General features: G+C 37.3%; 1 protein-coding gene across 1 annotated transcript in view; it reads right to left on the bottom strand.

The window, feature by feature from the left end:
• Positions 1–25,000, bottom strand: part of ZNF407 (zinc finger protein 407) — a 309,158-nt gene that overhangs the window by 197,217 nt on the left and 86,941 nt on the right. The window contains exon 3 of the mRNA XM_005153442.4: positions 7,509–7,583. Within this exon, the coding sequence (XP_005153499.2) occupies positions 7,509–7,583 (75 nt within the window). The remainder of the gene's footprint in view (positions 1–7,508; positions 7,584–25,000) is intronic.

The following is a 25,000-nucleotide window of genomic DNA, read 5'->3' as shown; positions in this document are numbered from 1 at the left end:
CTGACTTCCTAGTCTTCTAGTTACTATTGCTTATCAAGCTTAACTTAAAGATAAGGTATTTTTTGTATCAAAAGCCTATACACAAACCAGTGCCACTCAGCTTCACTTCCAGTATAAAACCATGGTTTAAGAATGCTATTCTTAAATGTGGTTAGCAGAATGCTATTGTTAATTTTTCCTTTACCAAATATACTATCAATAGACAACAGCAACAGTCTGCATAAAACAACCCGTCCCTAAGCCAATGCAAGAACAGACTGTCCACCACCTACCACCCTGAAGAAGAGAAGGCTCAAGGGGATCTCATCATGGTATTCCTCTGCTTAAAGGGCTGCTACAAAGAGGATAGTTTTTCTCTTCACAAGGAGGTACATGGAGAAGGCAAGGAGCACAAGTTTCACTGGGAGAAGCTTCATCTTGACACACGGGATTTTTTTATATTGGGCACAAACTGTTCAGTGGAACAAGCTCCCCAGTGATGTGATAGAGTCCCCATAACTGGATATTTTCGAGATGCAATTGGACAATGTGTTAGACAATCTCCACTGCATGAAAGGCTGGGCCAGATGGCCTTTGAGGTTCTTTACAACCCAGGCTGTCCTATGATTCTACCAATCAGAGATCAGTGCAGAGCAGACGGTGAAGACTCATGATGCAGACGATCGTCTTTACAATACAAGACCTCCACATTTTTAGTACTTAAGTCTTGGTTAAGTTTGGAGTTTTTTACATTATAGAACTGTGGGGGTAATTTTATAGTTGTGTCATCTATAACAGTATCATCATGGCATCACTGAACCCCAGAACATGTTTCTCCAGCGTTTGTTTCCATCTTGGGTTGGTGAAACTTAAATAACCTGGACCAACATTGTTACTTAATAGGCTACAAAACTGCTTTGGCTGAAAAAAAAACCAGTCTTGATGGCATTATGGCATTCAAGGCCCGCCTGGACAAGTTCCTGTGTGATGTACTCTAGGTTACCCTGCTCTTGCAGGGGGGTTGGACTAGATGATCTTTTGAGGTCCCTTCCAACCCTCGGGATTCTGTGATTCTGTGATTATAACTGGATGGAAGTATCATGAAGTGAGTGGTTTAAAAATAGAAGCTGAGCTTCTACCATCAGTCATACAGCATTTGCCACAGCATTTCTGCTTTCACTTCCAAAGTCTACAAAATACTTCTCATGATTCCTCAGAATATATGGAAAATATTTCATTGCAGCACAGTCAAGAGATTATGTTTCAATTTCCTTTACAATGTACTCAGTATATATTTGTGTTGTATTTTATAGACTGATCAAAGGTAAGAGTCATGATACCACCCGGGACATGGAACATTTTACATCCATAAATGCCACAAAGTACGTCACTGTACAAATTCAAAGTGGTGTCACATATTCCATGTAACTCCTTGGACAGGTTTCTTGCTTCCAACCCTGTGCAGGTAAAATACGTTTAGAGATATATTGCTATCCTAATCCTTACCCTCTTGGCCTGCACGGTTGACTTGCACAGTGGAAGAAGCAAGCTGGGACATATGGCTGGAACAAGTTACTTTCAGCAAACTGCAACAGAGGAGGGATCAGTTTGTGGCTTACTACTTTTTGGCTGATGGTATGCAGCTAAGAACTGTGTTTTCCTTGGAAACAGACTGTTGTGAAAAAACCCTGCAGCTTCCAGCAGCTACCCATACTGTCTTCCACAGATTCATGGACAATGTTAGCATACACTTGCTAATGAAACTAATCATCTAGGTTCTAGACAGTACTTGGATGTTTATGAATACAATGAGATCATCATTTATATCTGCTGCAGTGCTTAAAATTAGACAAAGGTGCTCACTGTGGGCAGTGTGCATCCCATGAAGCATTCCCTCTATCTTCTATCCATAGCAGCTATGCCTTCCCAACAGGGAGGTTGTTGCTGACTGCAGAAATTTCCAAAACATCTCACATAGCTGACAACTAAAATAAACTTATTTCAGATTGCACCTCCTTCTGAACTAAACTATAAGATTGCCAGGAATTGATAGGAAGAACAAATAATGAGTAGTAGTAAAAGAGCTTCATTTTTTACAGTTATTCAGCTATTATTTTTCTTTCTGATAAGATGCTGAATTAATCACTTGTCTTTGTGAAAACAGTCTTCAAAAGTATAAATGGCTGCCTACTCTTTTAATTTCTTTGTAGCAAAGCTAACACATATGACATGTGTACAGACAACAAGCCAAGAGAAAAGATAGCCGTGAATTTTCAGCACATCCTCTACTTCTATTACCTGAGGAAACTCAGGTAACCCCTAATGCCTTCCTCGTGTGCCTTGGGTTAACCGCTGACAGAAAAGAGCACTCAGGAAGGAAGCAACTGTGGAGCCTGTACCTACACTCACATTCTGAAACAGTACAGCATCAGCCAAGAACTGAACTCACTGCTTTCAAAGGTCAAGTAAGCCTGCAAAATACTGAAAGCTTAACACAGATCTTGGGTAAAATTTTAGCTCCTAACCAATGCTAAAATGTTGAGTCCTTTGCACTCCCCTCCTCTCATCACAAGCTTCTGACTAGTGAATACTTCAAGGAAAAGGTACATTTCTTTCCTTAGAGCTTTTCCAAAAAAATATTCTATAACTCTCCATGATTGTTTTTCAGCCAAAAGTAGGAAACAATCAATTAAGTTTTTCATTCCTATCCAGTTAAACTAATAAGGCTAGGCTTCAGTTGAAAACCTCACAATTATTTGCAAGAAGCAGTAAAAGGTGATGACAAAGTCTGAAGGCAAGACTCAACACATTACCCCCTGGTAGTTACAGGTAGCCTCTCCTCTGTGTATTCCTATGTACTACTAACATCTCTAACTGGAAACCTTCCTGTGAGACAGAACTCATTCCTTCAAAACAGGAGTAAGTTATTACAAGATGACTGCATACATACACATGCAGAACACATAACTGACTTTTGCCACTTGTTCTTCCAAAATCAGCTGTAATTTCAACTGGAGCTTTTTACTTTGCAGGTACAAGGTAGTATTACCCAAAACAGGCATATCAAACAGTTACTATCAGAAATTTCTCTCCAAGAAAACTGTTTCAAAAAAAGAATTAAAGGTTCAATTAAATAGCAGAGGGTCAGACTGATGGACTTGATTAACTTTGAGTTGTATGTTCAAAATAGAAATAGGACAGTACAATCAAAATGTTTTTCTAAAGAGTATGCAGAACATCAAACCCCCATTCATTTTTCCTGGCTATTTTTCTTTATGATCTCAACAACGCCTTCCAATGACATACCATGGAGTCTTGTATATTTTATGATATTTATACCACACATTAGTAGCATTTGATATTCCAAAATTCATTCGGGCGTATGTAAGCACACTGAAAAACAGACACCTAGGAAATTCCTTTACTTCAAAGCAGCTGAGTAAAAAAAAAAAATACACAAATTTTAGCAATATGCTATCTTCCAACACTGTTTAAAAGAGCATCTCAAATGTATTTAAGCTGCTGTTACACAGTAATAGGTATTTACTTATAGGTGTTGCTCTTGAGTTGAAACTTACACAGCTTTTCCAATCAATTAAGATCATTTGAAAATCATGTTCTTCATATGATGTTACCAGCACTGTAACACCGATCCCATTTTTAAAGTACATGAAACAAAATGAAGAACCTTACAAAATCTTAAACATATGATTAATGAATTTAACAGAAAATGTTTTGTAATGCTGATTCCAGTTCAGCAAGTGTTTGAGTTCCAAGTAATTTTATATATATGAATGATCCTATTTGACTCAATGGGATTACTCATATGCAAAAAGTTATTTCAGAAGCAACTCGTTATTTAAAATTCATAAGGAAGGTGAGGTAATTATAAACAAGTGTCAGTAAAGGCCTTTTCTGTGGTAAGCTTATATGAAAAATAGTTATAACAGATGTATCAGATAAGAAAATATCTTTAAAGAATACTTAGAAAGTTTTCATGTGAAAAATACATTTAAATCCAGAGTTGTGCTCAACAGTGGTAAAATACAGTCTTGCTGATGAATGACTTTATTGTTATTTTCTTGCTAGTACTTTTATGTGTGTGAGTATGTATCTTATACTCAATAGTGAAACATCTCTGTTCTGTGTTTACCATAATTTACACCTAAGTAACATAATGATGTAACAGAAATTAGAATCCAGAACCATTAACACTATTGATGCATTCACCTTGTCCCCAACTACATTGTTTCCTAGACACAATAAAGGTGTAGCCAAGATTTATCCCACCAATAAGATATAGTTATAGGTCCCATGAAGATTACTGACACTGAAGTACCAAATATGTACTGGCCTTGGACTTAACAGATAACATGCCAGTTTTGAGACGCATTCAAGTTGACAATAAATCAGTATCACAGTTCCAATAACAGGAAAAAATACCTTAGAGGAATTTCTGTGTTAAAACATTCCACTTTTGAGTTAGCTGTTAAATGGTAATGATCATTAACAGACTAGGTAGGTTTTTTGTGGCTGAAACATGCAGATGTCTCACTACAAGGATACGTTTTTTAACTTTGCTGATCTGCAAATTACACTTTTCACAGTATTTTCCCCTTAAAACAATTTTGCCTTAAAAAACATAAAGTTAAAACTCAAACCAAAAGATGTTTCAGTAGCAATCTTATTATGAATTACACTTGTTTCCTGTATCTGCAAATGCAAACATTTCCACAGCCTCCATAACACCTCCCTTTTCTGCATACAAAAATGCAATACTTACAGGTATTGCAAGGCTAAAGAGAACAAGGTGCACTGCTTCAGTACTGCATACTAAACTCTAAATGCATTTTTACTCTCCCTTTCAGAACTATCTCAATGTTTATCAGCAGAAATTCCTTTCTGAGAAGTTTGTTAAAAGGGACCGATCTCAGGGTGTATGGGTTATAACTATTTTTTTCAAGCACCCTTTTGAACTTATTTCAATTTTCTGTTTGTGATGATAGTCATGCTGACAACTTTTTTTGGTTCATCAAATTCTGTAGTACAATTACATGAATTTACTTTTAATAAATTACCATCTTTGCATATATCAGTCAAACCATGAAGACTAAACACTTGCAAATAAAATGCATTATTAATTTAATTGTCACAGCCTATTTAGCTAGCTTCTATTAGTATTTGCTATAATATGCACTGTATCAGAGGGCAGAATCAAATTCAAAACATAAAGAATAAACTGATTATATTGTCCTAGAGAAATTAAAAATAGCAAGCTTGCAAAATTATAAACAAGGCATTAATGTTTTAAACAGGTAAGAAAACTTTGTAACTTAATTTATAATATGTTTATACCCAAAGTGATGGTTTAACATACTGAAGAAGGATTTATTTGGTTCCTAAAGCCATTAAAAGGCATCAAATTCTTTGATAATAGGAAGGGAAAAGTGGAAAGGAAAGCAACAGTGATTTTGTATTTTCTGCACTAGACCATGTGGCTTAAACATCAACCATTACCAGCAAGGGACTGCTATTACAAAATTACATTGTTGTTGTAGCTCTGCCACTAGCATTTGACACTGCACTATGTCAAGCTGAAGTGCCATCTGAAAAGGTATTGTAGGTAACAAATATTCAAAAGATGGATGAAGAAATTTCAGAAGAGAGTATGAAGTCTCTCCAATATTACTTGTTTATGGTGGCTTTGGGGTAAAGCTGCGACAGCCTGCGCTAGCAGACAGGGCAGGGAGGTTGCAGGCCTTAGCTGGGTTCTCAGCTCCTCAGGCAGCCAGGGCTACAGGGACTGTGAAGCTGTCACCTCAGAAAGAACCCCTCTTCTACTCCTCTTCGCACCACACTAGCAAGCCAGCCACAAAGCCTTTGAGGAACATGAAAAGAAACGGAGAAAATGGAAACAGCCAGAAGGCTTTCTTGAAGAAACACAGAAACAAAAGCCAGCAACCGGTTTAGTTTATAGCATCCTGCTTGTTTAGGAATTCAAGATGATGATCGCTAAAAATATGCCTCTCAGGCTAAGATACTATACTTGGAAATCTATTGTATGTATCCTTTATTGAGCACTTATTCACTAGGGTAATGCAAGTTATCTCTATGTTGTATTGATGATGATAATACTGTAAGTATCCCCTTGTAAAAGAACATATTGGTATTGAATGCTTCCAGTCACAAAACAAGCCACCAGAGTAAAACATTTTTTGTAATTGTTGTGCTATGATAAAAGATAACCACCATAAACTGCAATATGATATCTGCTTTGATGAAACTGTAATTGTTCTGTCAATGCATCATTCTATATTTTAGATGAAATAGACTATCTCAAAACTCTCCAAATAACTATGTGTTAGCAAAATTCTGGTTAAGCACTTTGTAGAGGAAATCTCATTAAAAATATAAGCACCACCTAAACAGATGCTTAGTCAAACATAAGGTGTATATGGTGTGTTAATTTAAAAATCTACTCTTAGGTCCCCCAGTGATTTAAGTGTGATGAACTTGTGAGGAAAGTGTCTAATCAACTACCGTTTCCAGTGTGTCTAACAAGAAACAAACACGACCCAGAAAGAGTTTGCAGTGTTCTCCTACAACTGTTAGCTATAATTTATTTTCCTCTCCTTACATATCAAAACTGAGAATAGTCTTTATTTATGAAAAACTGCACCAAAAAAAAAAAAAGGTACAAGGCAGTAATACTTGAAAACGTATCAAGTACCCAACAACGCACCCTGTAGGTAGGATACCTCCATCTACCCAGGCTGAAAGAGAATATGCAATATTTTGGCTGTCCAAAAAACATTAAGGTTGTAGTCACCCCAAAATTTCAATGAAATAGCAATACCCATGCCACAATGTACCTAAAAAACCTGAGGCAAGATCTGTTAATCGGCTGAGTGCCATCTAGTTTGTAAGCACAGTTACATTTTAAAACACAGAAAAAAAACCAAAACATGCTCACAAAAAAAGTTTGAAAATAAGTAACTGCAAACAGATTTAAAAAAATAAAATAAATTAATTTTAAAATTAGTCAAAACACCAGATCTTTGCTCCTGTCCAAGAGCAGGAAGAGAGGACATTTTCTTTTTGATTCCTCTGCAGGTTTAACCTCAATGATCAACATAAATCTCAGAAAGTCATATTATAAATGACTATGAGCATCAAGAACAGCAAGGGAAAAAACAGACAAACAAAAAAGTAGTAATATTTGATTTTGTCCTTGAAGGGACAGTTACAACTATGGAATTTTTTGAGAAAATAGTATCACTTGCTAAAAGCTGCCCCAAAGGGTGCTAATCCTACACCCTTTGCATTGCTTCCTGCAGCAATTTTTCTGTTGACAGCCAGGGACATGTCATGCACCATGCTGGCAGAGCACTTAGGGCATGTTAGCTCCCTCTGTAGTTAGGGGTGTGTTAAAAGCCCAGGTGACTTCATTCTGGGCAAGCTAAATACAGCACATAAGGTCTTTGTATATTGTACAATATAAAATGAGAAAGAACTTTAAAGTAGCTTACCTTTCTTTGGGTGTGCCGACTCCATGCTTGCCCAGTAAATGAGTGTTCAAATGCTTCTTCATCACAAACGCCACCCTACCAAACAGAACACCCAGGAAGATTATTTTTTTTTTATTAACACTTTTTAAAAAAAAAACACGGTATTTTTCTGTTTTGAGCATGCACTTGAGCATATTTTATGAAAGGTGGGCTTTAAAAACCCCTGCTAGGTTATGACTTGAATCTGGAACTCCATATTTTCAATGTTTTCTTCAGATTGCAGTCACTTGGCTAATTGTCTTACAAAGAGGTAAGCACAACCATACATTGCTGGTCAAAGAACGGAAAACCTGTTTCTGTTTCCCTTTGCAAATTAGAATATCTCAGACAATATACTAATAATATAGCCTATTTTACCTAAATAACATTTTCTCATGTTATAAACTAATACAGTATTAGCTACACTTTTAATTTATTTAACCCTAATAGGCCCATCATGCAAACCTTCTTCATACAAGTAGTTCCATTGTTTTTAATGAGAAACACAAAAATATAACAAGATTAGATGCTTTAATCACTGCTTGTGTCTGGTCAAACTTCACTGTATTAATTATTTAAAGAGATATACATGGAAACAAATTAATAGCCTTAGTTATTTTATAGCCTTGTGAAAAAAATGATAGAAAAGATGAAGCCCATGTTCACAAACACACTTTGAAGAAGCAGATTGTTCAAACTGGAAAGACACTGTTCAAAGCATCAACAGCAGCAACAAATTGTATACTACCTGGCATTATACATCTACCAAACAAAATACAGCTAATCTACTTTAATTTTGGCGACATATATAACGAAACTGATAGGAGCATATCAAGTACCATTCTTCTGCTGATAAGACCATAACATCAATTTAATTATGTCATGTGACTGCTTAAAACAATTTAGATATCAGACTGAATCTTCAAACTAAAATGGTTCTCTCAATAAGCAAAATTTTTACTGCTGCAACTTTCAGTGTGAAAAGGGCTTGCAAACATTTTTGTTAATTATGTATTACAGCTGTCCTTCATAAAGTTAATTACTAATAGCTGAAAGGCAATAGACTGTATTTGCATATGTACATGAAAGGCATGACATATGCAAAAATATGATTTTAATTAGCATTCCATGATATGAAGGGCTACAAATCAAACTGGCATGTTATAAGATTTTTAACATTAAACGCTGAATTCATCTGGACGTGTTTGCAGTAATGGACAATGGAAGGACTGTAAAACACTAGCACTATGGGGTATAAGAGCCACAAAAGCCAAGAGACATTTACAAAAATGTTAATGTCGCTTCTCCATGTCTGATCTACTTTGGGTACTTTCATATTATTACAGAGAATCTCTTTTGTACATCCCTTAAGGTGTAAGATTATAAATTCTGTCTTATTTAAATGATAGCAATTTCCTTATTTTCTTTTTACAGAAAGACAGTAAAAAAAAAATCATACGTACATTTTCCTACAAAATTTATAACTCTGGCATCATAATCATTACAACTGTGAATAATCTGTAACACCGCTACCATCACTACTACACAAGCGTCATCAGAATTACTGTACATAGGGAAACTAATTGTAACAAAATAACGCGTTCCAGTAACAGCACAAGGCAGCAGAAACATACTGCCCTTGCTTTTCAACAGAAATACTAACCGTTTCTACACAGCCATGAAAGGTACCAGACAGATTTTAATTTAGTAATACTTGTATTTCCTGTTACAAATCTCCATTCTCCCCCTTCTGTGAAAGAAAAAATAAATCCGAAGATACTACTGCGAAAGGGCCTTGTGCAATCAAAGTTAAGGCATGCTTTGCTATTTGCATGGAATACAAAGATCCCAACAAGCCACAAAGTAGTTCTAGTGAAGTTTATTTTTTCTTCTTTTGAGCCCATGTACGTGAAGCTTGCAAACAAAAGCTGAACACTTCTTACACTGCACATCTGCACTGGGGTACAGGCAGACACACCTTTCTGCGAAGCCAGAGACAAAGGCGTTGTTAATAATGTGAAACACTTAATCTCACATTAACTGCCTCTTCTCTGTTGTACCTAGGTTCTGTGTAACCATTTTGCTGGTCTTACACAACATAAATAAAATGAAGACTGACTCACTAAGAGAAACATTTTAAGCTTTTAACGCAAGGCTTGAAGACTTCAGACTTGAGGAGTGCAGAATGCCCGTGTGCAAGCCTGGAGTGCACAGAATAGCTCAGGAACAGCTCTCCACCTTTACAGAATCAAGCCTTCAAAATAAAAGCAAAGTCGCTATTTTCACAAGAAAATGACACGTTAAAAAAACATTACCAACAAACAGAGACAGCTCTTATTTAAACAAAAGATTTTTTCTCCCTTAGAATGAAGGCAAACTCTAAACATGTTGGTTTGGATGCAGTTTGATAACAAAAAAAAATGTGTGGGAACTATTTGTTTATGTTTACTAAATACTGCAGGTGATTTTAAGAGAGAGGTGGTAGCAGTGTTTGCTGGCTTTACAAAACAAACAAAATGTGTTTTCAGTACATTCAGTAACTCTGGGTTTCTAAGCAATTACTGGTTTACTAGTCAAAAAATATTGGTTTTATCAATGCTACTTATCTCTGCTGAGGTAAATCAGTTATTCCAAAGATACTGCCAGAATTGAATAGACAGATATGACTTAACCTTGGTCTTTTCAACTGAATCTTAAGGGAAGTCTGTCTGGCAGAATTAAGCACTCAAGGTGTGAATACTTTCAAGATATGTTGCTCTAATACATCTTCAAATCAAAGGCAATCTTTCCATGAGCTGCTGAAAGCAACAATTCAGGCTTTGTTGAATTTCTCATTTCTTATTTTTTTAATACTAGTGGAAATATAAACATTCTAATGTAATTAACTGTTTTCAGAAACACATCAGAAGGGAGTAGGAAAAACCTGTAATTGCCATACTCCACTGTTTCCAATACACGCAAACCAGGCCAGGCTTGAAGCCTGGAGCCAGTTTTACAAACTCTGATCTGGACATACTCATCCCCAGTCCACATGAAGACAAGCAGTCACAGCCCAGCTACCCTGCTGAGGGGCAGGTCTCAAAAGGCAGAAATGTCTAGCCTATACTTCTAAGTCATGGCCCCTGGCAGTTCCCTCCATTCATTAGGAAGACAGCTCCTAGAAGACTCCTTTTACAGTGAAAGAAGGTGAGTAAGTAGGATTTCATTTGCTTGCAGTGGCATTGTGTTGGTTTAACTTTTTTAGTGATTTTCAATTAGTCTGGATCCAAACTAGCACCATCCTCCACCTTATACAGTCTATGTTCAAATTTCAGGATAAACTAAAGAGAAGATGAAAAATGACACTGAGCTTTAGAATAGCATCCACACCATCTATGGACCCTTTTTTGCACATAAACTATAAACAAAAATGGCTTTTAATCATAAATATATGAGCACCTTTACCAAATTAAGCTTTCAGAATATTCTGGTTTTAGTTTAGAAAAGTTGTGGCTTTGTAGGAACGTGTCCACTTGTATTCCGTGGCAGTCTTCAAACAGTACTTGGACTCATTCTGAGAATGTCTGTAACTGATTTAGGAGCCTCTGCAGACTTGTCTTCAGCTATAAGAAAACATTGTAAGATACAAAAGAAATAAAAGGGCTTCTAATTTCTGGGAATAAAGAAACATATTGGACCATCTTTATTTCCACTTTTTAGTCTAGTGTAATACAAGTTCTTTAGCATGTACAATGTTTATCATCACAGTACCCCAAGGAATATGAATAATCTGTCATGTAGTGTCTGTTCTCTCATTTTCTCTGCAGGGAGAAATTGTGCACTGTGAAGTATCTTGTTTTGGGAGGGGAAAAGATTCTAGGTTTTATTATGCTTTGAATCTATAATAGCTCTTCCTTTTTAATACGTACATTGATGTTAGTAGAAAGCCAAGTTAAAAAAACAAAACACAAAACATCACACACACAAGAAAACCCAAGCACTCTGGACCATAAAGTCATAAAAGCTGCTACTTCCCGAGTGTTTACCAAGTGCTCAGCCCTGGCCTAGTTCCAGGGAAGGAGCTACATCTTACCTTTACCAGAAAGTCACTTGAAGCCACGTCAACAGAGCAGTCATCTTGTAACTGCACATAACTGCTGAGAAGGACCAGCACAAGAATTTATTTTTGTGGGACACTACAAACAAGGTATCCAGCAGTTGAAGAGCAATTTTAAATCACTTCTCAGTAGATACATTGCTCTCTGCAACTGCTCTTGGAGGATTTATCTTACAGACAACAATGTTCAATGACAGCAGAAAAGTCCAGGAGAATAACAATGAATATCTACCCTTTATTCATATTCTCAATATCCTTTACATCTCCTTTAAACTGTCCAGAAGCTCTTTATACATGAATTTAACTCTGAGAAATACAGGTAAGCTACTGTTTGACATGCAGGCCCAAGTGTACAGGATGTTTGAAAAAGCTTCTTAAAAGCGTTTTTTTTTAACAAAACAAAACAAAAAGCAAACACACAAAATAAAACAAAAAAGCAGAATAGGATGCTATTATTTTGAAATTATTATTTATTTCTCAGGGGTCTCAGGCACTCAGAGAGGATAGAATGGTTTACCATGTTGGATAAATCACCTGGGATATCTGACAGCTTCAAGGAATAATAACAAAAAGGATCTCAAACTTTTATACACCAGAAGAACTGTCTGCATCAGTTTTTGTTTTCCATTATCTGTGCTTGAATTTTTGTCCTTGTATCTTCACCTGAGACAAGAAACCAGAAAATCAAGGCAAGCTGCATGGATCATGCTAAGAAAGTCATATGTTTGGGCAAGTGAATAACATAGACTTGATGGTTCTTATTACCTGAATGAAGTGCTCTTGCTCTTTACCACATTTTGGAATACACTGCAAACCCTAATTGTTTCTAGTTGAATGAGTGGTTCACATGGCCATGCCAACAGGGGTATCAATTACTAAGAGAAAGAAATAGTGCAGCTTGTCAAGGAATCATGACCACATGTATTTCAGAATATTCAGTAAAGCTCGCATATGTAATTACAGATTCTTTTTTAATTTGTACATGTTCTACACATGAAAGTAGAACTTCACATGCTCAAATCAGTAGTCAAATAGTACCAAAACAGTCTATATCAATCTCATCTCTCTGTCAGGATTTTGTATTCAGTAGGTCCGCTTCAAGAACAAGAGTGCAGAGGAAAATGCAGAGGTGCCCAGAAAGCAATAGTTTTCTATGAACAAGTAATCTTTTATTTTTTCCCCCATGCATCAAAAGTCTAAATTCCTGGGAATTTCTTCAAGTCCATCATTCGTGGATGTTTGCTGATTCTGAAGGGTCCAGACTGGGGTGCTGATAACTCTCTTGCATGACTGCGCGCAAGGGACTCAATTTAAAAGAAAGTATCTGGCAGGCCAGAGTCTGGTGTGGAAGATATCCAGTAGTCTGAAAGGCTTCATGCCCTTTGTGACAAGATGTCAGGTTCAAGTAAATATCTGGCAGGGCGAAGTCTAGTGTGGAAAACATCCAAATATCTGAAAAACTTCATGCCTTCTGTGACAGGACGTCAAGTCCTAGAACCCTGCATAGGAAAGCTGCTGTTTTCTGCTGACTCATTTAGCAGCCAAATGAAGCAGATCTTATTACTTCCAGATAACCCTTATTGTTGTTATTCTTAAGTTAAATAAAAATAAAAACAAAAACCATTTCAGAAGCTTAACAAGTTGTGTAAACAGTCTGTGATGCTGAAGAGTACTGTGATGCACTCACACCTCCTTATACTCCCTGCTGACCCCGTGTGTTAAAGAAGGATACGGCTATTTTATGCTCACCCTTACTAACACTCATAATTAAATTGGAAAGTAAAACGCGTACATTTGGCAAACGTGGCTCCTTCCTCCTCATCTCTCAAGTGGGAGCAACTTGGCAGTCTGGAAAACGCAAACTTTTTCTCTCAAACAGAGAAACTGAAAGAGGTAAATGAGGACAACTTCACCACTGCTAGCAAGACATGAACCAGAGGATCATGGCAAGAATACCATGGTAATACATGCAACTTAAAGACTAACATAAGCTTTACATTTCTGAGAATGATTAGCCCTTCTGCCTTAAGCTTGAAGGCTTTTTGTTGTAGGGTTTTTTTGTTTGCTTCTTTGAGTTTGTCGCTGTTTTTACCATTTTCATGTTTCCTATTTATTGATTAAATTTTCAGCTTTTCCAAGGAGATGTTTTGTTGCTGAAGTTCAAAAGCCAAGATTTAAAAAAATCGGGGGGGGGGGGGGGGGGGGGGCAGTTTGTCAATATGAAGCCATCAGTGCAACAGACTACAACTTTCTCTTTTAAAAATACGTCGTCTCATTTTTATGTTACTTGTAATGAGCTAAGCTTCCCAACAGAAAAAAATGAAGGAAGAAGACAACTTATATGAGTGAAACACCTGTACACAGCTTGCTCCTAAGGATCACAGCAGCTACTGTCCCTGATTTGCTTTGAGCAGGATGATAGACAACAGGACTGTCAATGTGCTGTTCAATGACCTACATCAATCTCAAGAATAATTTACTGCTATATCAGACAGATCATTATGGATGAGTTGCACACTATCAATCAATCGACTGTGTTGCTCCTGCATATTCCTGCATCTATCAAACAGAAAAGAGAGACATCCCTCAACATATTCTTGTTGCTTTCTGCCACCAATCTGTGTCCCTCAAGACGCAAAAGAATTATTAGCCACATGGCCATAGAGTAGTGGCAAAAGGCACAATTATCTCCTCTTACAGATTCTGGTAGAGGAGACCTGAGTACAAAGGAAGAACAAAGTAAATAAAACAGAAAACAGCCTCCACTGTTCCACTCAAGCTGGGCTTGGAGAGATCTTCCCATCCAAAGTTGCCAAATCTTCTCACTATCCCACTTTTAAGAGATGTATGTTATAATGTAAACCATCCAGGACAGAAATTTAGTCTTTCATTGCAAGGACTGTGGCAGAAGAGGAATACAATAGGGAGTATTTAAATTATTTCCTTCCCCATGAGGGAACTCACTTACTTGTTACTGTATGAATCATCTGAAGTTACTTATTTTGTAACTGAAAGTGGAAGAGCTTCCTGCAAGTTAGCTATAGGGTCATCCTGAATTTTATTGGTTTGGGGTTTTTGTGATGATTTTTTTTTATTTGGAGGGGAAGGAGGGGAGCTGTTAGGAGTTTTTGTAAATACAAAAAGTACCCTTCAATAAGAGACGAAGGAATAACTGTGAGCAGACAGTGATAACTGTTATTAACATAAAGGTGAGAGGAAACTTAAGAGTGCAACAGGGAACTTTTAGATTTGGCAATTCAATAAAAGCTGAAACTGCAAGTAAACAAATGGCTCTCTACTTATTGTGTTTGCTTAATGGGTAGACTGAAAACAGCTAAACAGTGGCAAAAACTTTGAAGGCAAAAGGTGTTCATTCTGTCAGGAAATCACCTTACAAATATATGAGAAAATTAGTACCGCTACAAGAAATGTTTGTTTCAATATTCAGAGGAGTTAATGAATGTTAACTGATAATGGTAGACAGCAGCAGTATGTAATTACATTTCTAAACACACCTTACCAAATCACTTCCAAGCTAAGAGAATCACATGTTCTATTAATTTTCATTGGTTATAGAACATCTGTAACTGTCACCTCTAACAGGTGCTCAGTAATCTAACAGCTGCACAAAGTACTGAAAAAAATAAAGAATCACAATGTGCTTTCTTGTAGCACTGCTAGCAACCTCTTAGTATCACAGCACAGAACCTCTTTGCCTAAATTCTGGTATGCAACCTTAGGCCCAGTGTCAGGAGTGCCTTCCATCTAAGAGACCACCAGCAACATCCAGAAACACGACACCATCAGAGAAGATACTTGCCGTGCTAAATGAGGCTGCAGGAATGCTTTAAATGTAAATGAAGATTTACAGCTATAAACATTGTGATACAAAATAGTCCCTACCAACCTTGCCACCAAAAAATTGCTTAGGTCCTCTCTTTTCTCACAATATGTACATCCAACAGCCCCATAACTCTGATCACTCTCTTTTCCATTCCCTCTCTTTCTTCACTGACCTGCCTCCCTACTTGTGATCTAGTTCATTTCCTAGCATTCTCAGGACTTCAGATATAGAATTTGATGCAGTTGGTATCAGTTCCACATATTGCCATCTTCCATCTGGAAAGACACAGCAGGACAAACAGACCAATGTTTGAAGAGGGAAGGTTTTCAAAGGATATTCAACGTTTTGGGAATGTCAGGTAAACCACATCTGCAAGCAGCTGGAGAGGAGTTTTGAAATATCTGAATTTCTGCAGGCAGTTTGTGCCAAGCTTTCTAGTGATTCCAAAGAGCAAAGTCTATGCATGTTAAAAGTGCAAGAAACAGCATGTAAGATCATCTCAAAATAAGGATGCTTCAATGACTTTCTACTTATAAGTAGAATGGATAGAGCTAAACGAAGGTACCTGATTTTAATCTTCTGTTGTTTCCGAACAAAAAGTCGCTTTTGATGTTTGCAGCTTCTTCCTAACTGCTCAGAAACTGAACTGCAGGCTGAGTTACCAGGTTTATGCAGAGCTTCTGCAAGAAAAAGCTATCTTGAGAGTTAAATCCTCAATCTACTCTTGCCTGTCTTTAAAAGAAATCAAAGCAAATATAAAGATAGGTAGTTGTGGGCTAGAAAACATATAAGGCCTGCAGTAGCAGTGCCACTATATATATAACTCAGTCAATTCAGCAGCTACAGTGCCTGTGGTGTTTTGCAAAGTTGCGAGGTACAAAGAAAGGCATGAGATGAATAAATTGGTCACTAGCTGATGACTGAACTGCTCAGAAGTCATACACAATCAGAAGCATAGACAATTTTTATTGACAATTTACCCACAATTTGAAAACACTGCTGGTGATAGACGGTGGCTGGAGCTATGACTGCAGTCTGCTTGATCTGTGAGAGTAGTGAGAATCTTGCCCTAGGTCTTTACTTGACATAGAAAAGCAAGTGCTGGCTGATTTGTTTATTCCTAAGACTTAAATTCAGATGTAAAACATACCCTTTTTGCCTTACATGCAGGCATTCCACAAGACTGTTTGACTTAAGGTAGAAAACAAAATACTTCAGAATATCTGTTTGCCAAAGTAGCTCTAACCGCATAAAAATAGTAAAACTATGACAGCAAGACCTAATCTGCAACCATCAGAAGTAGTTGAGTATAAATAAAAGCTCAGTTTTCAGTCTCAACTGGTGTTTCAATTTCTCCAGATATTCCCATCACAGCCATCCCCAACTGTCCCCAAAATCTGAAAGCTGCAACTCCTCCCACCACTGAAGGAGGTGGCAGCTGGCTGAAGAAAGTACCAGGACTGTTAGAGGAAACCACAATATGAAAACCAGAAAGACACTTATGCACTCTACAGGTGCTACAGATGTACAAAATTCTAAATTATGGCACGGAATGTAGCGCAGGCATATAAAGATATAAAGAGCTGCATGAAAGCCTATCCAAATGAGAATTACAGGTGCTAACAGTGGCGTTACTCCACTTGTCCCATGAGCAAATGGTAACACCTCTCATCACTTCAGCCACAGACTTAACAGGAGAGTTACTAGTCACTAAAGCTGCCAAGCATGAAGTCTGGTGTTTCTTAGGTTTGCCTTTGATGTCCAGCAGGACTCACTTCAGACACAAAAATCCATAGCCAGGACTGCAGGAGTACTCACCTGAGATATAACTGCTATTGATGCAATAAAGACAATAAAAAACCCATTGAATTTAGCAGGATATTTTGCACAAATAATAAAATATTAAAAAAATAAAAAAGTACCATTCTTGCAGTCTGATATGGATGTTGTGTGCACTGGGTATGAAGACTGCTATCAGACTGGGAAAACCAAAGGAAAATAGATCAGACAAATCAGTAGAGTCATAAAGATGATATCTGTGACACAACAGAAGATGTTCTCTGGCAAAGAATATTCCAGTCTCCGCCAGCAGCTGAGATTAACTCTGGCCATTTCTGGCCACAAATCAAGCACGAGAAAGATGGGAGCTACATAGGTGCCCAATAGAATTAAGAAAAAAAATCTTTGATCTCAAGGGCCTAAATATGTTTAACATACACATATTGAGCATGCATACAACCAAATAAGTGAAGGAGAAATCAGTTTTGTCACAAACAAAAGCTTCTGGCATGTTATCTAAAAAAAAGAAAGGAGACTAGATAAATTACCTGAAAAGATGCAATAAAAGGAATTCAGCATTTTCTGAGCTTGCCAACCAAGTTTCTGAGGTACATTACTAACAGGATAAATCACAGAACTTCAGGTTTTATGTACAAAGTGCCAACCTGGTCCTATAAAGAGACATAAACCATGTTTCTTTAAAAGAAAAATTGCTTTGAGTCTCAATGTCCTTCTGAAATGAAGCTTCAGTTAAAGGTTTTTTCCTTTGCTGACCCTTACTGTCATTGTAACCACATACCCCTAAAGACCCTTCTCAGTGCTAGCATGAAATGGTTCATTTTCAGTAGGAAGGGAACCTGACAGCAAAGACAACAGAGGTACCAACACAGTGGTACTCCATTTATTTCAGCATTGCATCACATTTTGATTTTCATGAATGCATTCCCATTAAAGCACTGAAAATTTATAAATATGTTCACAACTGAGGCATATGTACACAAAAACACTTATGTGTCCAAATGACCACCTGAAAACACTGTATTTCTGGGAGCTCACTTGCAGCTATGGGACAGAGCATGTAACCACTGACATGCAGGTCTCTCTTTAGCTTTGTAATGTGATGCAAATAAAATGGCTCTCACTTTAAAGCAAACACAGCTCTCCCGTCGCTTGACCCATGAAATACACAAGCCCCAGGCCTTGCTGCATTCTACACATTGGTAGGGCTAAGGTGCCCTGGGATGGTTTTCAGCCAAGAAAGTCCTTAAATTTTACATAGTTTAAATTATGCTCTGTAAAGATTAAATACATACAAAATGCTTTCTCTTTTGTTAGAAAAAGAAACAGCAGCCCTTTTATTTTTTGTTTGCTTATGTTTCTTTAAAATTTCTCAGATTAGCTGAAGCCCCAAAGCCATTCCTTATGACATGAAATGTCTGGACCTGGATAGACATGGAGGCAGAAATAGTCATGAGCATGCAACTTTTCTATTACTGAAGAGCAGGAAATGTTATATGCAACACGTAACCAAACGGATGGACGGAATTGATTTTATAAAGAGTTACAAACAAAATAGTCCAATATTAACCAATAAACACATGCCTGGGTGGAAATGTCGTATTATAAAATCACTGTAAAGATCCTCAAAGTGTTCAGGGGAGAAAAAAGTCCAATTTTCCACATAACCTGAGAGTGCAAAGTTTTCTGATAATAAGATCCAAGGAACCTGTAAACCCAAGGCTCTAATTTTCTTATGGCGACTGTATAATATTTTGCAAAGTAAAATTGACTGAGATGGAAGCTATTTTGCATGGTACAGTGGCGATGGCTAACAAATGAGAGTTTTGTGGGCTGAATGTTAGTCCCCTGCCTCATCTGCCACCCCTAATGACAGCAGCCACCTGCTGTTTTATTGTCACAGCTGGAGCCGGTTCACACTCCTTGGTGCTGAGCTCTGCCCATGAGCGCCAAGCTCTCGCCTCGCCTCATTACTTTGATGAACTTTTTATGGTCAGCACCCATGAAGACCTCATCTAGGACTATACAACCTAGATCGGCTTCAGGGAGTGCTTCCAGCTAGCATGAGGTGATAATACACAGTGACACCACGGCTGCTACTGCCTGTCACTTAGTCAAGTCACTGTACTACACTTCTGGCTCTACAGGGCCCTCAACAGGTAAAACGCTATGAAATTCTCTTATATAATAAAGGTCACTCTTTCTGTTTCACAGTGCAATATAGAGATCATAACCTACTAGCAAAATTTAGCTTTTCAAAGATATTAAAATCAAAATGTAACATGCTGTTTAATACATGTAACTACTAACAAGAAATTTCTACATTCCCTAGACCCTAAAACTGCTGCTTTCCTAAAAGAATATCCTGGCATTAAAGAAAGCAACCATGAAAACCATATTAGGGCTTGATGAACACTATGAAATAGGAAAAAAAAAAGATAATTACATGCATTTTATAAGAGAAGGACTGTTTCAACTTCAAGAATAGAAAGCACAGAAACAAAAATCAAGCCAGACAAATAAAGTTATTACCCAAATGAATCCACAGTGGAAAATGATATATGCTACTTCTCTCCCCCCACCAAGAACCCCTCCTCCAATTATTAGATATGATAGTATATCAAATTAAGATAACAGTGAAGCAAAGCCTTTTACATCTTTTTACTTAATCAGAGCAGCCTGTTACGATTTTCTCCTAATTTAAAACATAATCATCCTTTCCCTTTCAAAATTTTTTTTGTACTAACAAATACCCCAAATCTCCTGAGCCTGGATACAATTTTAAACTTCATCAGAATTTTTTTTATTGACGCATTTAAAGTGTATGGGTTTATGCTCGATGACTGGAATTTAACCCCAGGTTTACTTTCAGCAGTAGAATAATCTTTTTGTTGAGCTTTATATTTGCCCATATTTACATATATCATTAAGATTAATATATGTGCTATTAATAATAATTCCATTAACATTCTGAAATCGTCAAATAACATTTTGACTTTTGAATGGCTGTAGGCTATTATAAGCCTAAAACCCAGAACATTTTCAGTATTCATTGAGTAGCAATCCAGCTGATCAGTTTTGACAAATTCACGCAATGTTATAAGCCATTAAACTTCATTTAATTTCATTTAAAAATTCCACCTACAAATAAAAATCAACTGGGTTTTTTTTAGTCAGTATGATTCCCAACAAATAGCAGCTCTTGGTATACACTAAAATACACTTTGAGGCTTTTTATTTTATTGAAATGGTTTAAATAGAGACTTTGAAGTTATATTTTTGAGACCACTGACGTAGCATGAAGATTCATCAAAGTTTTCTACATTTCTAAAAGCTGAGCACCTGCCATACAGCCCTGAAAAGTACTCAACAGAACTGGAGGACACATAGAACCTCACATAACACAGGCCTAAATGTATGAATAATCCCATAAAATATAAAAGACACCAACCTCTCTACCAAAACCATTTCAATAAGCACTTGTCTTCTGCACAACATGTTTAACTAGAGAACTTGTGAAGCACAGGGATATATTGCTCACACCCTTTGGAGTGCCCAACAACAGAAGAGAAAATTGGTTTTAGAAGAAAAAGGAATTCCCTTCGTTTGACTAGATGATGTATCTGTCAAATACATAATTTGTAGGACTCATTTAGAGCCTTAAAAATAAAATATCAAAGACACAGCTCAATCAGTGCAGGGTAAAACATTATGAAATGGACAAACTGCCCCAGTGGAACAATCAATGGTTTCAATAGAACAATCTCATAATGGTGCTGGTAATTAAATAACAATGTCTGAGAGACTTCCCCCTTTTTTTTCTTCAAGCAGTAGTGTGTCAGCTGCAGTATACCTATTGCATGCTTTGTGACATGACATACTTAATCCAGCTAAAAAGTTTCTCTTTTATCTATCTCTAATCCATAACAGATGTCTAAAGCCATAGTTAGCTAGGTATTTATTGTCCTGTTATAAAGGAATTTGTTAGAGGATGCATGGCTATCCAGACTAGTTATATTTGCTCACTGGCTTACAAGAAGTAGTCTGCACACATGTATAAATATTTAGAAACATTTCTCCTTTGCAACACTATGTTGCCTTGGCATTATGACCACGTTTTAGAGTTGTATGCTAAAATACAATTTCAATTTACCCAGCACTTACAGTTCACTGGTCAGTAATTCTTAACATCTCTCTATTTTTCACCAATTTAAATTTTAGTTGCTATTATTTAAAGTTCATTTTCCATGCCCTTTCAGTTGTGATTTTTTTCCAACATGACAAGAAACATCAGTACCATTTCTGATGGTGACTTACATTGGAGAAAGAAAAAACAAACTTTTAAATGAGAAGATCTCAGAAAATCATCAGCCAGTAACAACTTGTGGTCAGTATCAAGATGAGCTGCATGTGAACAGAGAGTCTGGAGGTGACAGGATTTGTATCAAATTGCTAATCCCCTGAGCTATTCAGCCCTCTGAACAAAACATTTCTATAAGCTGATCCCTTAACCCATCACTGGCGGCTCATGCTACTGCTTCCAACAGTAACAACGACAGGGGGAACACCTTACATTTTATGTTTAAACCCCCATCATACAGAATGGTCATATTGGAAAGTCCCCAGACCTCTTATCTACTACATACAAGATCTGAAAACAGATCCTTCGAAAATAGGAATAGGCATATGAAATAATCTAGTTTAGCATAAATATTCTGTGTTTAGAGCAAGCACACAAAGAAGCTTTCAATGTACATATTTTTCCCTGTACTGAACAGAAATACATGTCGATCTCAAAAATGGCCAAACTTCTATGCCTACTGTTAAAGCAAAAAATATTCATATGAAGGATACCAGAGACATTGCTGAGGAACTGTTCACCCTTTAAAATATATCTGTAACGCTACCAGTGCCAGGTTAGGCAATTAGCCAACTAAGTGTGAATAAGATCTGCCAAGAAGCTATTTTATTTTTGCCTCAGAATATTTGTGTATCTGTGAGCAAGTGAGTGTGCGTGTTCATGCATCGGTGGAACCTGGACGCTCATGCCAGGTTTTCTTATCACACTTTTTTGCCTCTTTGAACTTGCACATTCCTACAATAGAAATGGACATGTGTCTGCTGATAATGTCAACATCTTACATTCACAAGGAGAAATTCTGCCTAACTGGATCTGAAGCAGCCTTTTTTTGTGTTCATTACCTGACCCTGTCTGATTACACAATACTAGAAGAGCCATTCATGGGAAGAACTCCAATACACTACCATTTCTAGGAGATGTTAAAAGACAACAGATGCAGGAGAAATTAGTATCCAATTACAATATCCCTGGCTAAATACTGTCCTACAAACCCCATTTTTATGTGCTATCTGAAGGAAATTCTCACTTCTAATAGCAAGTCAGGTTCAATGGGGTGCTGAGAGCATCCTGTTATCTCTTTAATTTAGATCTCATTATACTTTAGACTCCTGTGCATCCATCTAGGGAATGCCACTTGGAAATATGAGTAGGTACAAAACAAATCTAATGCACTCTGCCTAGGGCTACCACCTAGAAAGCCTGAAGACACAGAGTGAAAAGTCCTGGATTTTCTTTTTCCTTTTATTTTTTGAAGGGGAGGGCAGACCCACCTGCTGCAAGCCTTTATCTTACTTCAATAGCAAAAGCACAGTCATTCCACATAAAGATCCTTCAACAGTTTTGATAGAGTCATTCAAAGTTAAAACTAATGCAAGAAAGCTATACACAATTTACAAATCAAAACTGAACAGTGCTGAGTACAAACAGAAGTATGAAAAACCCCTTTCATAACATTTCAGAATACAAATACTACCTGGCATTGAAGCTACCTTCCTGAATACCTATTAGAGAGCTTCACATATCTTAACAGTACTGACAACTCATTCAGAATTTACTATCACACTAAGAAGACATCCTACTTTTCAAGAGATGTGTTTAAACAGCCCTGATGAAAATTAGTGTATTTTGTAAAAATCTAAGTACATTTAGGGCTAGGGAAAGTAATTATCTAATATTACTGCCTATAATCAGGGGTCAAGGGGGAAGGTTATGTACAACTTAGTAAATAAGGTACTGATAATAAACTTCAAACTTATTGTTATTAAGTCTCTTTTATCACAGCATGACATTAAATGAGGCACATGAGTGACAAAGGTTCTTACACAGGGGTTTACAGCCAAGACTGCCATTTTTCCTAGTAAGTCCCACCAGTCTGGAGAAGAGGAATGCTGTGACTAGCTGTCATGGTTTGAGCATGTTTTGAGGGTGTTTTTGTTCAAGGTTTTTTCCAGCCAGGTGGAGGAGGGGAGTCCGGGAGGAAGGAGAGACAGGACACCTGACCCAGGCTAGGCAATGAGGTATTCCAGACCATAGCACGTGATGCCCAGGAGGCATACTGGAAAAGAGAAGGCTGGAGGGGTAGAGCTCTAGAGGAAAATGGAGGAGGGAGCACATGGTGCTCGGCCAGGCAGGGTGGAGTGAGTTATGGGTTGGTGGCTGGTGGGGTGTTGTATTCTTTTCACTTGCTGTTTGCTGTATCATTATTATTTGTAGTAGTAAATGGCAGTAGGGGTTTTGTGTTATGCCTTAGCAATTAAACCATTCTTATCTCAATCCGTGGGGGCTACATTCTCTGGATTCTCCTTCCTAACTCTCCGGGAGTTGGGGGACTTGGTTTAAACCACGACACTAGCTATAGCAAAAGTTAACCCCTAGATTTGTCAGAACATGCAACAAATGCTGTGCCTAAGGGTGAAGCATGTACAATAATACCCCATTACACACTGAAAATTCAGTTCATGCTTGCTGCGTCTGCCACGTCCCCAGCAGCTGTGTTGGAGAGACACCTGCCTGCAGGAAGGCCAACATTACTGCTCAAGAGCTCCACCTGAGAAAGGCTGTTTCACCAAATGCTATCAATTTCTTCAAGGATCCTCTCAGTTGGAGATGTTTAGAAATCAGATGCATCACCACCTCACTTTTCCTTCTTATGGGACACAACTTGAAGCAGAGAAGGGACCAACATCACCTGCATATATTTGCCCTTGACTTTCATACAGTCTATGCCAAAGGGGAAGAATGGCTGCCATGCATTCATTGACAGAAGTGAACAAGCAAATTCAAATATTTTTTGGGTTAAAATGGAATCCCCTTTTTCAGCATTCTTCTGATGTTTTGCTACATATATGGCTGTAGTTCTTTATGGTTGCCAAAGAATTCTTTTTTTATCACTTTGGTAAACAGGAACACAGCATTTATTGCTACTATATTATAGCTGCATCACTAAAAATAGGATTACAAAACATTCAGAAAGGATGTATTGCATTGCAGCAACAAGTTAAATTAAACTGGAAATAGTAATTTTTGAAACATTTTAAAATATTTGATATTTTTTTCCAATGTATCTTTATATTAATGCAAACCTACTTTCCCTGAAGAGAGCAAACAAGTGTTGGTTTCACTCTGTGACATATGATCTAGATACCAAGGTCTAATCACAATGTATTTATCACCATCTAGCATTTGGCTTGTATATGATGTCCACAGGCACTTGTAGTGATAGCTGTCAAACTGCATTCCACTTCTGGCATAAATGAGCATAACAACAAGGACAAGAAATGAAGTGCAGTATAGAGTAACAACACAGCCTGGAATTTAGCCCATAGTAAAGAAACAGTCAAATTCATTATCAGCCTCAGTGGTGGAGGTTTTCTTGC

The sequence above is a fragment of the Melopsittacus undulatus genome, chromosome 1 (genome assembly GCF_012275295.1).
Source record: "Melopsittacus undulatus isolate bMelUnd1 chromosome 1, bMelUnd1.mat.Z, whole genome shotgun sequence".
In the NCBI taxonomy this organism is placed as follows: domain Eukaryota; kingdom Metazoa; phylum Chordata; class Aves; order Psittaciformes; family Psittaculidae; genus Melopsittacus; species Melopsittacus undulatus.
This window is presented reverse-complemented; position numbering and strand designations above follow the sequence as displayed.